This window comes from Meleagris gallopavo, chromosome 20 (genome assembly GCF_905368555.1).
Source record: "Meleagris gallopavo chromosome 20, MGAL_WU_HG_1.1, whole genome shotgun sequence".
In the NCBI taxonomy this organism is placed as follows: domain Eukaryota; kingdom Metazoa; phylum Chordata; class Aves; order Galliformes; family Phasianidae; genus Meleagris; species Meleagris gallopavo.
In genome coordinates this window covers 4,565,447-4,581,683 of record NC_139423.1, presented here as the reverse complement: position 1 = coordinate 4,581,683, position 16,237 = coordinate 4,565,447, and the positions used below count along the sequence as shown (strand labels likewise).

The 16,237-nt window shown below is 49.8% G+C and overlaps 2 protein-coding genes across 9 annotated transcripts in view; one reads left to right on the top strand and one right to left on the bottom strand.

The window, feature by feature from the left end:
- Nucleotides 1-116: 116 nt before the first annotated feature.
- H3-3B (H3.3 histone B) lies at nt 117-1,899 on the bottom strand. The gene is made up of 4 exons (XM_085239808.1): nt 1,740-1,899; nt 1,138-1,280; nt 904-1,057; nt 117-822 (listed from the first exon to the last, which is right to left on the bottom strand). The coding sequence occupies exons 2-4, from the start codon at nt 1,263-1,265 to the stop codon at nt 694-696; spliced, it is 411 nt and encodes a 136-aa protein (XP_085095934.1). The 5' UTR covers nt 1,266-1,280; nt 1,740-1,899; the 3' UTR covers nt 117-693.
- A 2,641-nt stretch (nt 1,900-4,540) lies between these two features.
- Nucleotides 4,541-16,237, top strand: part of UNK (unk zinc finger) — a 41,379-nt gene continuing 29,682 nt past the window's right edge. For 3 of the 8 annotated variants that reach the window (XM_085239801.1, XM_085239805.1, XM_019621689.3), the window contains exon 1: nt 5,550-6,521. In XM_085239801.1, the coding sequence (XP_085095927.1) occupies nt 6,352-6,521 (170 nt within the window). In that variant the 5' untranslated portion in view covers nt 5,550-6,351. Of the gene's footprint in view, nt 4,689-4,797; nt 5,262-5,548; nt 6,522-16,237 lie in introns of those variants that run through there. The other 5 variants (XM_085239804.1, XM_085239802.1, XM_085239800.1 and 2 more) reach the window with 3 other exon arrangements.

Sequence of the window (16,237 nt, the reverse complement as noted above, 5' to 3'; positions counted from 1 at the left end):
TGGCAGAAAGCTAAGCTGCTGCAGCAGCAGTCCAGTATTACAAGCATCTACTGCTAACATACTGGAGCCAGGAATAAGCTTCTCCAAGCCCATACAAACCAAATGACAAAGACTCCTTGCATGTGAATGTAAAACATTTAATTTAAAAATGTTGACACTACAATATATAAAATAGCTATTATAAATGCACATAGTGTATTCTATAGCTGCCAGGTTTACGTTTTTAGGAAACTGTAAGTTACACTGTGGTTAAGAGTTGTAGTTTCACCCTCTGAAAAAGTCCACATTTGATCACAGTGATGTATGGTCAGACTAACAGCCCCAATTGTTAAACACTTGGATCAAGTCATAACCAGTTTTATTGCAAAAGGACCCTGTACACATTTATATCAATTCTAGTACCTTACAAGTTTAGCTACCCAACAAGTCATTAACATACAGAAACATGCATGAGAAGCAAGAAAGATCACCCATCCCTTCTGCATATTAGCAACTTGTCACTCCTGAGCAACAAGGCTCACATCACTGAGGTTTATGTGAACAGTCACTTTTAGCATTCATCCTGAGTGAAAGATGGAATGACTTAAGTACAAATGCAACATATTATAAACAATTTCTTACAAAAAAAGTCACAAATTAAAACCAAAGTATTTTACAGAATTTACTACAAAACACCATAAAAACAGCCTTCACTTAAGCTCTCTCTCCCCGTATCCTGCGAGCCAACTGGATATCTTTGGGCATGATGGTGACTCTCTTGGCATGGATGGCGCACAGGTTTGTGTCTTCAAACAGACCCACCAGATACGCTTCGCTCGCCTCCTGTTCCAAGAGGACAAGAAGAAACGTTAGAACCAACGTTAGACCCTTTCAGCAAAGCCCTCAGCAGGCCACCAGCACTACCTGCAGCGCACCGATGGCCGCACTCTGGAACCTCAAGTCCGTTTTGAAATCTTGGGCGATTTCCCTGACCAGCCGCTGGAAGGGCAGCTTGCGGATCAGCAGCTCCGTGGATTTCTGGTAACGACGGATCTCACGGAGCGCGACGGTGCCCGGCCTGGGTGGAATAGGAGGGATCGGTGAGGCAGGGCACGGCAGCGGCAGCCGGGCCGCAGCACAGCGTGCCGGCAGCCTTACCTGTAGCGGTGAGGCTTCTTGACGCCGCCGGTAGAGGGAGCGCTTTTCCGGGCCGCCTTGGTGGCCAGCTGCTTGCGCGGAGCCTTCCCCCCGGTGGACTTGCGGGCGGTCTGCTTTGTACGGGCCATTTTTTCCTCACTTACCTACGACGACACGCACCCGTCAGGCAGGGCCCGCTTCTCCCCGCGGTGCCAACGACCCGCCGGGCCCTACGATGCGACGCTTCCCCCGCCTCCGATCCCCTCAAGCCCCAGAAGCGGCAGATGCCGGCGGGCCGCCCCCCCCCTCCCCCGCCGTCGAGGCGGGCATGCAGCCAGCGGCCTCCCCCGGGAGAAGGAGGAGGAGTCACGGTTCCTCCTCCGCCCCCGCTCCGCGTTGTGGCCCGACCGCTCCCCTCCCCGGGGGAAGCGGACTGAGTCACGCCACCTCCTCCTTCCTCCTGGGCCACCCCGGAGAAGCGGGGGGATGGGAACCGGCCGTGACTCAAGGCACGTAGACAAGGCCTAAACCGTCCGCCAAGCTCAAGAAAAAAAAAAAACCCACAACCGAGGCTTCCGAAGGCCGCGCAGCATCGCAAAACGCGCCCGGCGTGCGTCACTCACCTCCTAGAGAAAAAGGACGCGCCGGCGCCGATATCGCTGCGCACCGAAGCCTGCGCTGCTCCGACGACAACCGACTCCGTCAGCAACTACCCCCACACTGCGCCCTCCCCGCCGCGGGGACGCGGTTTTTATAGAGGGGGCGGCACACGGCGCGGTGACCTCACAATGCCTGGAAGCAGCGCGCCGCTCGATTGGCCGGGACCTCCGCCGGCGCCGTGACGTAATAAGACACAAAGGCCGTGCTCCTGTTCCTTGGCGCTGATTGGGTGCCTGCCCGGCCGCTGATTGGTTGTTAAAGTCGGCGGCTGATTGGATATTGTGAGACGAGAAGGGGCCAATAGACGCCGGGCGGGCGCTCTGCGCGCTGATTGGACGAAACGGGGCACGGTTTGGATCCTACCCTTTGTTGCAAAGCTCCACAATGGGAAGTCAATAGGAGCGGGGCGAGCGGCGGCGGGGCGCGGCGGGGTGGCGGGCGGCGGACTCCTGGCTCCCCGGGCCTCAGCGGGCGGTCCCGGTGCAAGGGCTGCTCGGCCCCGCCGCCTGCCGGCCCGCCCCCCGGCCCCGCCACAAAACGCCTTTCGCGGCGTGCGGTGCGGAGACTGCGAGCGGCGGGGCCGGGCCGCGCCGTGGGGAACGGCCGGGACCCCCCCGGTCGTGGGGGCAGCGGGGACACGCAGGCGCCGGGCACTCGCTATGGGCTGGCTCGGCCGGTGTCGGAGGAGAGAGGTGGAGGAGCTTGTTGTGTGGGCTCGCTAGGGGACTGCCCGGTTCGGCACCGTGCAGCCCCAGCCCCATCGCGGCGATTGCAGCATCCGTTCTCTGGCTTTATGAATGGGAGCAGCTGTGTTGTGGGATAGGAACGCTTGCCACAGGATTTGGTTTTGAATCGAGGCAGTCCTACTGATGTGTTGCCCTCCAAAAGGCACCGCTGCTCCCTGCCAGCGGGAACGTCACCCTGGGACGTGCGTGTCCTGGGGGAGAGCCTGGGAATGTGCAGATGCTGCAGCTGGGCCCCTCTGCGCTGCTGTTCTCCACCTCCCTAAAACCACATTCCCACTCACTTTGTGGGTTGTCTTCTAACTCCAAAGCTAATTACAAAGTTTTGGGAAGTAGGAAACCAGAATCCTTAATGCCTGTTGGTCGCATCTAGGTAGATAATAGCAATTAAGTGAAAAGTTGTATTTCAGGGGAGGTTGCTCCCTCGACTTGTGCCTTGCTGTGTGTTGTTATTTTATTGTATTCGCAGCAGCTGCCGGGGGTGGAGGCAGGTCCTGCCCCTATGGTCAGGAAGAACAGGTCCCAAATGCCCCGCAGTTGTAGCACACAGAACATGGAGTGAACACAAACAGCCACTCCCGAAGGTATCTGCACTCAGCGCGCAGATGCAATCAGGCAGACTTTGCAAGAGGTTTTGCATCCTCCCCAAATGCCTGCATCCCTCAGGCCAATGCCTGGTGCAAGAGGCAGAGCAGATCTGTGGTGGCTCCGCACGTAGTATGGAATGTTCTTTGCTTCTCTCCTTCCTTGCAAGTCGAGCAATGCGCTCCAACACGTTGCGACAGGATTGTCATGTGCAGCTGCTGGGGGGACACTGCCTCACGTGCATCTCTTTGGCCCCCAACCGCCTTTGTAAATTAATTTTCTTTTGGTCCTCGTGAGGAAAAACATGAATTACTTCTCAGAAACAAAAAGCAGCACAGCAATAGGATGGCCCAGGAGGTGCATAAACAGTCATTTGCATTTGACGTGGCTTGGAAAATTGAGAACTGAAATAAAGAGCTGTCCTTTAATCTGAGTTGTTTGTGCTTGGGAAAAAAGAAATCTAGAAATCTGTTCTGATAGCATATATATTTTAAATTTGATGTTTTTAGAAGCATACCATAGTATTGCTGACGTGAGGGGACCAGAGCATGGTGTTTGTTATCAGGAGTTGAAAGGCATTGCTCCTCTGATATTTCCTCTCCTATTTCTGTAGCAACGATTGCTTACACTTCTAATTTTAGACACTTTTGAGCTTTGTTCTCTTGGAATCAAGACTGGAGAAAAGCCGTACATCCCAGTAGGTTAAACAGAGGATGAGGAAAAGGCGTATACAGCAAAGCTGAGGAGAGAAAATGAACACTTTGTGTTAGCAAAGATGTGTGTGCAGACAGAGGTAAGTGCACCCAGGGGCACACATAGCTGTGTACTCTGAGCATTGTCACCTGGCAGAGTGCTGCGTGTTCCCGACTGCAAAACAGAAGACAGCTGAAGAGGAAGCAGTGTCTGCACTGGCTTGTCAAGTAAACAGCAGCACACAATGCTTGGAGTCAGTGCTTTCCGAATCCCTGTGCTTCAGTATTAGCAGCTGGTTGTCGAAGGTCTTTTTCCTGCAGCTTCATTGCTGGTGGTGTTTATGCATTGGACACAAAGATGCATACACATAGGTATTAAGTGAAGGACTTCCACGTACACTCTTCTTGAAAAGTTGCCCAACTTGATCAGAAGCTGTATAATTACAGTGCTCCAGCCTCCTGGGGAGGGGCGGTACATGAATGTGGTGTTAGTGGCATATGGCTGAGTCCTGCAGACACAGGGAAAGAGCTGCCAACATCCCACAGTCGGTGCTGCACCACTGTGAGCAGCGATTCAAAGAGCAGTTTGCCTCAATGGCACAGACCAGGCCTGAGAGTTTATAATTAACACCACCCAACCCCTGCCGAAGGTTTCATAAACAAATAAAGGTGCTTGCCATTGAAACGCTTGGTGCCCTTTACCGTGCAACCAGAGCACCGGTGAGTGAAGCTGTCCCATGTGGTGCAAGGGATCAAAGTCCCAGCAGAGCAGCTCTTCCTGTGGGGTGGGGTGCCGTTGTCCAGGAGGCTCCGTGTCGAGCACGGCTGGGCCGAGCCACGTAGGCCTGAGCTGACCTGGAGTCCCTGAGGGTTTTGTGTCACCTGCCCTGAGGTAGGCCGCCAGCTGCTCCCTGGATCCTCCTCCTCACCTTCCTCCTCCTCACCTTCCTCGTCTTCATCTTCCTCCGTTTTCTTTTTCTCTTCATTTTCCTCTTTCTCAGCCCAGGCCCTGTCACCGGCCCGGGCCACGGGGCAGGCCGCAGCCATGGGCCCCCACCGCACGGGGGCGCCGTCGCGCTCTACCCCGAACTGCAATTCCCGTCGTCCCCCTCGCCACCGGAAGCAGCTTCCCTCACCTCCGCGGGGCGCCGCTGGGAGTTGTAGTCCCGGCTTCCCGGAAGTCGCCGCAGGCCGCGTCCCGGGTTGGCGGAGAGCGCGCGCGCGGCCGGACTACAAGTCCCACCCCACCCCGCGCACCGGGGCGGCAATGGCGGCGGCGGCGCCTGCGCGCGGCGCCCTCCGTGCGGACCGCGCAGAGTGAATAATAAAGGTCTCCTCGGCGGGAGCGGCGGCGGCGGGCGGGAGGCATGTCCAAGGGCCCGGTGGCGAGCGGCCCTGCCGCGACCGGGCCGGCGAACGCCGCCAGCGCGCTGCAAGCGCAGCCCGAGAAGCCGCAGCACTACACGTACGTAACGAGAGCTTCCCCCGCCGCCGCCGCCCGCGCGCCAACACGCGCCTGACGTCAGCGTGCGGCACGCGCCGAGCCCCGCGCACCGCCTCGCGCCGCACCGGCTGCGACCGGCCCCGGGCGGGGGGGAGGAGAAGGAGGAGAGGGGGGGTGGAGGGAGAAAGGGGGGCCGGGCGGGGAGCGAGGGGCGGGGGGGAGCGGATCCCCCTTTTCTCCCGCCCGCCGCCACCACGCCCGGCATGCACCGGGGCCCGGAGGGGCGGGGGGGGGCGGTGGCGGGGGGGGGGGGAGCCGCGTTCCATCGGGCTGCGGCGGGCCTCGGTGGGATGCGGCCCGGCTGACGGCGTGGGGTGGGGGCTGTCATCCTGTAGGGGCTGTCAGCGAGGGGCTCGGCCCTGTGATGGGTGTTTTTGGGGGAACAGTCTGCTGTGGGAGGCAGGTCGGGGGTGTGCGAGGTGAGCCCGGGCTGTGCTGGGGTGTTGTGTGGGCACTGAGTGCTCTCCCAGGGAATGATGTAGGGCTGAGGGCTCTGCTGACCCCGCTGTGGGTCCCCGCTTGTGGGGAGAGGTGACTGGGGAGAGCAGGAAGGATGGAGGGAGCTCAGGTGTTGTCCCATTGGAAGAATAAAGTTAGAGAGTGTTTGTAAACCAACTTTCCTCCTTGTCCTCCTCGTGCTTCCCACCTGTAGGGCAAAACGGCACGGATCTCCCCTGCTTCTTGCACACGTTGGTGCCCCGGTGCAAAACTGAATTCAAAGTCTATCAGCGCAGATCCGTGTGCCTCCTGCAGGGCTGTCAGCTGCACGCCCAACCTGGGCTGCGCACGATATCAGGTCTGGCATAGACTGAGGGTGGAAATCCTGTGGTAATCCTTACGAAGCTGCAAAGCAGAGGCCCACAGGTGGCTTTATTTCTGGTGGTTAAAGTTTGACGGCCCTATAGGAGTGAAGGAGGCAGAAGTGCGTGGATGCATTGAATCCCTGGGCAGGGGAGCGGTGGTCAAAGTAAAAGGGAAAGCCCAGGGGAGATGTGAGATGTGACACATAACCCAGGTGACACAAAAATGAGGCTGTGGGGACATCAGGTAGATGGAAATGGAGATGGCAGTGTGGCTAAGCGTGGCCGTGGAAGAAGAGATGTCAAAGATCAAGAAAAAAAGAGTGGAAGACAGTTTAGGAAATAGGAAGAGGAGGAGGAGGATTTGGGACCAAGCAGCTGAAAAGGACAGAGGAGGAAAACAGAGCGCTGTGGAACAAAGGTGATGGTGTAATTAGCTTTATTTCCGGAGGGGAAAAGCACTTATTTGCGGATGGATGCTAAAAATAATTCAGTGAAAACAGTTGGAGGAACGCTGTAACCATACGTGAGAGATGGGTTTGGGGCTGCAGAGCGAGCCGTGCTTTGGGAATTGTACAGTAGGTCACATCGTGCTGCAAACTCCTCCCAGTAACATATGGGAACTTACTTGGTGGTCGTTGATGTGAAAAAGTTGTATGTTGTCAAAATGTAAATATTTTCTTCCCCCTTTTTTTTTTCTTCTTTAAATGTAGTTTGTTTCCATCAAGTGACACGAAGGTTACGAGTTGTAAACCCAAGGAAGCTTAATTATCTGCATGCTTTGCTGTTCCCTGGGGACAGGCAATCTGGTACCGTGGATCTCTGGGAAGTTTGTGTTGTATTTATTAGGAAGGATTCCAATTTCTATATTAGTGTCAATTTCTAAACGCTTGGTATTTGTGTGAGTTTAGGTAGTTTGTACTGCAGTTCTATATCTTGTCTGGAAAGTTTCTGCTTATTCTAGATGTGCAACAAAATAAAACCTGGACAGAGTAGAATTACTGATTACCACTTCCTTTGGTGCAGTTTGCTCGCAGAAGAGGAATCTTAAAACCCCCTTTGATTACGTCCTTGCTGGCGTTGCAGGGTGCAGCTGGATGCTCCTGGAGACGTTCTGGTTCCACGCTTCCCTGTTGAATTATGAATGTTGTATTTCACACCTGAGGATCTGATATTCTGTTTGTGGAATTCAAGCGCGCAACTCAGCAGCTGCTGTTACACTCACTCGGGTTATTGGATCACAGGTCTGTGTGGGGCTGTTCCTTGTGATCCCACAGCTGCTGGAGCAGGATGAGCTCTGTGGATGCCACGGGTGCAGAGCGTGGCTCGTTGCTCAGGTAGCTTTGGTCTGTGGGAGATGCACTGTGCAGCTTAGCAGGTCGTGTGTCCTGGGAAGTGGGTTTGCTTTGGGGATGTTCCATCAAACCTCAACTGATTATTGACTCGGTGCCGTTCTCAGCTCTGGCTGGCATGGTTGGTGCCATATCCGTCTTTAATGTGTTATCTACGAATGTGAATAGAGGCTGAGTTGAAAGAAACTGAAAGTAAGCAGTCAGTCACTTAGTGCTGTAGGTGCTGAGCGCTGCTGTATCGCTTGGTTTTGGCACACTCTGTCCATTTGGCTGTCACTGCTGTCATTGGTTTTCAGTCAGAGCGAACTCATTAATTGTGAATTATAAAGGCTGTATGCTGCTCGGCTGTTTATTGATCACACAGAATTTAGATAAGTGCAAGCAGAACAGTGCTTTGTTTGCTGTGCGTTCACTGAAAGTCAGACAGCTTAATAACTCTGCAGGGAAGGAGATGTTCAGGTGATGACAAATTAACCCATTCAGTTAGAACAAAGCCAAACAGAAGTGCATTCATTCTGGTCTGTTAAAAAGGCGTGCATTCAAAAGCAGCGTTGAAAATAATTAGGTTATAAACTCCTGGGCACGTTGGGCAGGTCATCCCTAATCATGATAATTCTTTTGAGTGGGCAGGTTTTAAATACGAGCTGCTGTCCTGTGAACAAACATGGAGCTCTGTATCCCCGCAGGCTGTGCCTTCACTCGAGGTCTGGGCCTGAGAGTGCATCCCATCCTTCTCCGTGCAGCAGCAGATAAGCTCTGAGCCGTGCCTTTGCAGCGTAAAAGGCAAAACCTTGACTTCTTCAGGAGGGGAAGGAATTGTGGGAAATTCCTGAAGGATTAATGCCCTGTATTTTGTGCTCTGACTGCATCCACACGGTTGGTTGTGTCCTGATGGTAGAGGCTGCTGGGCTGCACTCACCAGGGCTTTATCTTGCAATCTTTTTCTACCAGCCACACCGAAGCGAAAGGAGCAGTGCACTTGAGCTTTAAGTGGTGATGAAAATGAGGCTGATGGAATGTTATAACTCAAATTAACTTTGTATCCAAGGTGTTCCTGTGTCTGCCTGTTTGAGTAGCGCCCTGCCTACTGGTTCTCAGCCTTAAGGAACTCGGATTACAACAGTGACAGGAAATGCAGAATGAAGAAGAAATAAGAACAAGATCACAGATGGATTTGATTCCAGTGAAGAGCTTGCAAGCAGAGCCTTACCTATCTCAAAATCTTACATTTAAATTCCTATTCAGAAGCAACAAACACACCTCAAAGCATTTATAGTAGCAGGGAACAATCCTTATCTATCAGTGGACAATGTTTTATCACTATCAGGGCAGCACAGTGTGGCTGATCTCAGCTGTACGGACTGGCTGCCTAGAAAATAAAACCAAACCCAGGTGTGAAGTGAGCACGTTGCCAGTCAGTGCTTTTCTGTACATGGTTTGCTCTTCTAGGACCCTTAGCACTTGTACTAAAGGATGTGTGCTGTTAAATGATGCTTTGATGTGCCTGGGCTGGGTGGTGTTTGCAGTGCAGTGAGGAGGTTAAGTCTTAGGAAATTGTTTTTAGAAGCCCGTGGGCTTCTTAACCTGGCAAAACTCTGAAATAAGCGCTGTTGTGTTGCCCTCATTGCTCTGCTTTTCCTTAGATGAATAAAATGATACGGAGTTATACAAGAATAGGCTCTATCTGTTGTTTAAAAAAGCTGGGAGTAAATGCATTGTTAGACTTCAGAGCTGGTGGTAGAAAGCACAGAGTGAGTCGGTGCTTGTAAACAAGGGATTTGCTACTGGCCTGCTGCACTGCTACCTGTGAGCATCGGTGTATCTCATCAGGGGAGCACAGGCTGCTGTTTATGAGGTCTCTGAAGTTCCCTGAGCACGAGTACACTACAAATTGTTATTAGGAAGTACAAATAGTAACAGGAAGCTGGAAATATAAAGTACTGGAGCATTAACAGGAAGGGCTGCATTCACAGCATGTGCTTGCTATTGAGTGCATGCACTTCTGCAACATGAAAGTCTGCATTTTGAGGTTCTGAAAGCTGACAGCTTTCCGTGCAGCTGTGCTGTGTGTTGCTGTTTAATGCATTTGTGGCTGCTGGAGGGCTGCTGGAGGGCATTTGTGGCACTGTCTCAGGGCAGGACTGGGGCACTTGATGATGGGGTAGTTTTGGTGATCAGGGTTGGCAGGGAATCGTGCCTTATGTTAATGCTTGCACGTGGCTTCATTCTAAGGAGAGCTGTCAGCCTCCAGCATTTGAGTTCCTTTAGACCCCCCAGAATAAGGCTTCTGATTTCCTGTGAGGCACTGGAACGGGCAGCCACTTTCTGGGAGAGGTTCTGACCAACGTCTTATCTCTTACTAAGAGCCAGAGATGTTGAATTGAATATAGCCATTAGGACACCAGCAGAAGGGAAACTTACACTGAGTTGTTGTCAGCTCGCTGTCTGTTGGCCAGCACTGCAAATGGATCTTTGTAGAGATCACTGTTTTATTAAGAGTGGTTGCACTGCTGATTACAGCTAAGTAATTATTTGAATCTCTTTTTATCATCGCATGCCTAGAATTTCTTTTTAGATTAAGAAATGCATATTGAAAGGAAAATAGTTTCTTGAATCAACACCTGATGAGTATCTGCAAAAGTCTGAATTGGAGTCGATATTGTTTTACTTGTTAATCTTCATCTTCCACATGTCACCACAGTTAATAAAGAAGCATCAGCTCACACCCAATATGCTCAGAGGCAGCTTTTCTCCTCTTCATTTCAATCAACTGGGAGCTTTTATTAATAGCACTTTAATGTTACCATCATAACAGGAATAAAAGCAGCAGATGCCTCGGGGCAACCGTGCAGCTCTGCTGCAACAAAAAGAGTTTGCACGTTTAAAATATCTCGAGTGCTACCAGATTAGTTGGGATATGGATTAGTCACACTGCAGAGCTGTGGCATAGCCTGGGGTTTGGCTGCTCTTCCCTGCTTGTGCTGGTGTACATCTCAGTGCTGCTGATGTACCTGGTGTGAGTGCAGGCTGGCGTGGCGGTGCTCTTTTGGACCTGCATCTACGTGCAGCTCTTGTGCAGTGTGGGAAGAGTCTGCTGGGCTGCAGCAGGCACGACTGAAGTATGATGTGCTGAACGGGGAGGGAAATCAATGGGATGGCATCGATTCTTTAAAACTGGCCAACAAAAGCTGGCTGTTATCTTTGTGCTGGCACGTGTGTTACGGGATGCGGGTCCGTGCCTGCTGGATAATCACCGTGTTTTGTTTTAAACTCAAAACAGAAAGTGTCTGTTCACAAACATAAAGCTTTCCGGGGAGCTTTGCTGCACATCTGGTTGGCACTTCATTTGGAGGGAAGCAGATCCCATTTTGTGTTCAGATGCAGGCTGCTCTGGATAGGGCATCGTTCCTCGTGGAGCTTTGGTTTTTTGTTTATGGTGCGGGTCTTCAAACAGCCGATGCTCCATCTGAAGGCTGCTGTGAGGATGGGGCTGCAGTTGATCTGTGAGCTGCTTGTTAAATCACAAAGGCTCTTGGCATATCCAGGGGAGGGAGGGCTACCATGTTTATTTCTTGTGCGGTGAGATGTTAAGGGATAGCCTGAAAAAGACTCGTAAAAATCTACCATGGAAAGCTTGAGCTATGCAATGGTTTGGATGGAAATAAAGCTTTTTTCTGTTTTCTTTTTTTTTTTTCTTCAGATTTTGCCTTTGCAGATTCTTGCGTGCATTTTGTTTCAGGGAGCTCTCAGAGTAGTAACAGTGCTTTTGGAGGAGCCCAGCCCAGTTCCCAGCCTCCACAAGTGTTTCTGCAGTTGCAAACTCCGGCTGGGCTTTGTTGGTGATTGAATGAATGGTGAGAGATGTACCACATGAAAGAACTTGACTGGAAGCTGTTATTTTAATTTTTACAGCATAGGACGTCCACATACTGTTCAGATCTTAGCTCTTTTTAGTCTAATCCAGCAAACTTGATGAATATTAACTCCATATGAACTCTGTGTCTCAGTGGGCGTTCTCTGTGTTTGGGATAGGCTGCAAGCTCTGAAGCCCACGGATGGATGTGTTTGCTGGGTAATTAGCAGTAAAATACTTGCTCGTATTTGAGATGTGTTTTAGTGAGAATTTAAAGCAGGTGTAGACCTTTAACAGCATATATCTGCTCATCTTCAATACGTTTGAGGTTTCCTTGCTGAAATAGCTGCATTCAACCCACGTTCCGTTGAAAAGCACTTAGCATCCATCATACAGCATCCCAGGTTGGAAGCGACCCATGAGGATCATTGAGTCCAATTCTTATGATCTTCAGCACTTACACAGATTCTGTAGGGAAGGAATGGTGTGCAGGTAAATGGGTGCAGAACAGAATTCAGCCCACAGAGAGGGGAGGGTTGTTTGAGTTGGGGGTGAGCTGTGCTTGAAAACAGAAGCTTCCTTTAGGCACAGCTGTGTTGTTTCCATAAATTAACAGTGTCAAGTTGGAAATCTGATGTTTAAACTGGAGGGAATCGGGTGTGTTTTCAGAACATTGCATGAGCTGTTCTGAATGCTTAGTTATTGCTGAGATCGTATCAAATAATGCACGTTCACAGCCAGCTGATTTGGAGATCAAATTCCATGAAATGTAAATGTCAGCTTCATGTTGAGTTCTGGATCCTGCTAAATGGCCAGGCTGGATGTGGCTCTGGGCAGCCTGGTCTGGTGGTTGGCAACCCTGCACATAGCAGGGGGTTGGAACCAGATGATCACTGTGGTCCTTTTCAACTCAGGCCATTCTGTGATCCTACGAATGGCTTTGAAGGCAATGTGTCTGAAATGCACTGTGATTACATGTATGCATGCACCCATCCTTGGATTGTTTTAATTAATAAGGTGAAAGCTCTTGTGTAAAGGGACACTTGGATTTGAAATGGGTTTTATTGTTATGGATTGGACATACAGCTTTCATGGTCTGCTGGTTCAACAGGTTTCTGATATTTATTTATTTATTTTTTTTAAGAGAGCCAAAAAAAGACTCATTATTTAACTCATCTGGTTTGAATGACACAACTCCACTTAGCCCTGCCTGAGGGGTACACGGCTCCAGGGAAGCAGAACAAGCATCTCTTCCTCTCAGCCTCTCAGGCTGCGATGTGATTGTAACCCAGTGAAGCTTGCATCTTGGCTGCTGGCAAATGGGATGTGATCAATGAGCACTGATTTTTATTGAATTAACTCAGAGCTGAAAGCCTCAACTTGCTTTCATCATCAAGACAGAGCGTTGGTGAGCTACCCTAACTGCTGCGTAGTAGTTCTCTCAAAATGAAGCCATTTTTGGCTGTAATTCTGGAAACAGAACTGTGTTTTGCCTGAAACTGGTGCAGGGCTGTCTTCCTGCGATGCCTTGGCACCATGCTGTAGGGTCTCTTTGTTTTTTGTTGTTTTCTGTGTGTAGACAAGAAACAACTGTTGGATGTTTTTCTTCTCATTGTAGAATTTCATGCAAATTTCTGACAGTTGCCAGTGTTTTATTTTTAGAATGCACGTGGTTATTTTCAGCAGTCAATTAAAGTGCTCGTCTATAAAGTGATGGTGCTATATCATTCTTTCCTTGCAGTTTAACTGAATTACTTGCATTGTTTTCCACTCCGTAGCATGCTTTGAAATCCAAACATAGAGTTGCAATAGCAATCATGTTACAGCTCAATGAGGCTGTTGTATGTTTTTGTTGGTTTCCTATCTTTAGTTTTCTGTAATCTAGCAGTTTGTGCTTTACCTTCTGTGACACGTGCTGTTCTGTAGCATTTCTTCTAGGAGGAAGTTTTTCACACTGAGGGTGACGAGGCACTGGAACAGGTTGCTCAAGGAGGTCGAATCCCTGGAGGCATCCAAGGCCAGGCTGGATGTGGCTCTGGGCAGCCTGGGCTGCTGGTTGGCGACCTGCACACAGCAAGGGGTTGGAACTGGATGAGCGTTGTGCTCCTTTTCAACCCAAGCCATTCTATGATTCTGTGATGATTAAGCTCTGAGTTCAGCCAGATCAATCAGATGTCCAGGAAAAGGAAAGCTTGAGTGCTGCCTACCTATTCCTGCAGCAGAACTGTGGGAGCCAGCACACGTGGTGTGAGCTATGGGTGTACACACAGTTGTCTTCTTGGCCATGAAGGTGCACGGTGAGTTATATATGAACTCTTTAAATTAAAAAACAAAAAAAAAACCTCCACAACAAAACAAGCCCGACTTCATGCATCTGTAATAAGTCTCTCCAACTTTCACTTTCTTTATTTGCCCTTAGACTGACATTATTGTCAAGCTCTAATGGAGAAGGGGAAATCTAACGGCTTTCAAGTCACACGGTGCTGTCTGCTGTGTGACCTTTTTCCAGTTGATGGTTCAATTTATTTAGGTGATAAAGAAAACACTGGGGCATGTGAAGTCTGTCTTCTTGACAGATGTGAGCTTACTGAAACTTTGTCCTCATCCTTTTCTCCTTCCCCACATTCACAGTCAGCCCTTAGTTTTTAGAAAGAGGTCCATATGTTCTTCTTTGAGGTTTAAATGTTTTCTAATCTTTTCAAGGTTTACAAAAGTGCACCTGGCTGTCAGCATGTGAAGGCAAAAAGAGCAGCAGTTGTTGGGATGTACTGCAAAGGAAATGTCTGTGTTTTGTGTCAAGTGATGCACAGCAAAAATCCCTCGTGATACGGGGTGTGAGGCTGTAGAAAAACAACATTATGTGGGTATTTTTGTCAAATGGGTGATATCACGGGACTGTATCAGAGCTGTGGAGAGCCACAGCGAGTGATAAGGGCTGCTGGTAATGCTTGGTCAGGAAACTTTTCCTGAAATCGTGATGAAATTGTTCAAGCTTGCTGCTAAAAATGTTTGTTGTTGTTTGTTTGATGCTTGGCAGTGATTAGTGCAACGCTCTATTTCAGCAGTAGGTTACGGAATCACAGAGTGGCCAGGGCTGGAAGGGACCTCAAGGACCACGAATCTCCAAACCCCTGCCACACGCAGGGCCACCAACCTCCCCATTTAACACCAGCCCAGGCTGCCCAGGGCCCTATCCAACCCGGCCTTGAACACCTCCAAGGATGGACGGGGCATCCACAGCCTCTCTGGGCAGCTGTTCCAGCACCTCACTACTCCCTCTGTAAAGAATTTCCCCCGACATCCAAAGAATTTCCCCCTGACATCCAAATTTCCCCCTGACAATCCAGTTTCATCTGCTTGTAAGGCAGTGGGACCCTGTGGTGGCTGGGAGCAGAAGCCCAGGACAGGCAGCTTGCTGACCTCCTTGGCATGCTGAGGAATTCCATAAAGGCAGAGCCTTGAGTCACCCTGCTGGTCTGCCAGGAGATGTGTAAGGGTGCAACAGGGAATTGTGAGTGCAAAATAATTGAATGGCTTTGCACAACGGCCGTTCTTGTCCAGGAATACCTTCTTTGCCCTAAGAGCAAAAGCTCCCGAGCAATATCAGAGCTGCATATCATATCATTTTTCCTCGATCAATAAGGATATGTTAAACAAAAGGTGCATTAGTAGGGTTTTTATTGAGTATGCTGTTGGAATAAGTAGATTCTGTCATGCACCACTGGCTCATTTCAATTGGAATACCACAGTTCAGTAAAGGAAAATAATTGAGTCGTAGGTTTCTTACTTAAAGTGTGTTAGATATCATCTTTTGTAATAAAATTTTATGAGGGTGAAATGAATTTAGAGAGCTGATTAAATAGGGACAGCTCTTTTCCTTTCCCTCTTGTGTCGGGTTGGCTCTTTGAGCTTCAAAACAGCAGTTTGGAAAATATTTTCAATAGATAAGCCTTATTGAATTAGAAACATCTATATCTGCTGTTTGTTATTTTCTCCCGAGTTTTGCAATGCTGCCTGCTTTGCAGACAGTCTGTTGGGTAAGCACGTTGGGTTCACTTCAGATAATTTTATCAGTCTTAGCACAAACTGCTCATTTAAACTTTTGAAGCAAAACTGGTAACTTTTTTTTTTTTTTCCTCCCTTTCCTATGCTGAATTAGGAAAACTTCCTGCAGCTTGCTGTCTGAGCAGTTGGATGCCAATGGGAGTTCCCAGTGAAGAGCAGTGACCGCTGTCACTCAGGCAGCAGTATCCAGGAAGGCTGGCTGTCTGCATGTGCAGTGAGCTGGGACCACGTGAGGCTTTACACTGAGGTCTTGTGGCACAGCCTTGTGCAATCCTGTCGGGAAGAGCAGGATGTGACTGGTATAAAAGTGCCAGCAAAGAGCCCACGATGTTCCCATGTACTTTGATGCCAATAAAATTGTGTTTTTGCTGTTACGATCCTCTGTTAGGAGAAGCAGAGAGGCAGGACTGAAATAAATGCTAATGGCATGTGAGCATTTTCTTCCTCATCTCTGAAATCTTATCAGGAAGTTTAATGTTTATTTAAAACAACAACAACAAAAAAAAACTAGCGCTCTATTTGCAGACTTCTTGGCTAGATTTAACTCTGCAGGGCTTTTTTGGAAAGACCAGTGCAGTTAATCCATTATATATAACTCAACTAGTGATTCCCATGCCAGCAATGAAGTGGAAGCATACGTGCCAGGCTGGATTTCCCAGAAGCAGCCAGACTTGGGCTGATTTCTTAGTGTGCCTTGTGCTGTGTCCTGGAGTGGTTTCTCACTAGAGCTGCAGGGATGGAGCCCCATGGACCCGAGGCACTGCTTCCAGCTCCAAGCCACTGTACTCTTAGAAAGCTGTCCCTAGCTCTGGGCTTACACCAAAATAAACAGCACTGAAACCAGTTGCTATTAAGGGTGTGTTAGTG

Bases quoted from the DNA above. Each gene is read 5' to 3' on its own strand.
- H3-3B (XM_085239808.1), bottom strand. From the start codon at position 1,265: ATGGCCCGTACAAAGCAGACCGCCCGCAAGTCCACCGGGGGGAAGGCT. The intron at 1,058-1,137 runs GTAAGGCTGCCG...TATTCCACCCAG, and splicing joins AAGAAGCCTCACCGCTACAG to GCCGGGCACCGTCGCGCTCC. The intron at 823-903 runs GTAGTGCTGGTG...CTCTTGGAACAG, and splicing joins CGGCCATCGGTGCGCTGCAG to GAGGCGAGCGAAGCGTATCT.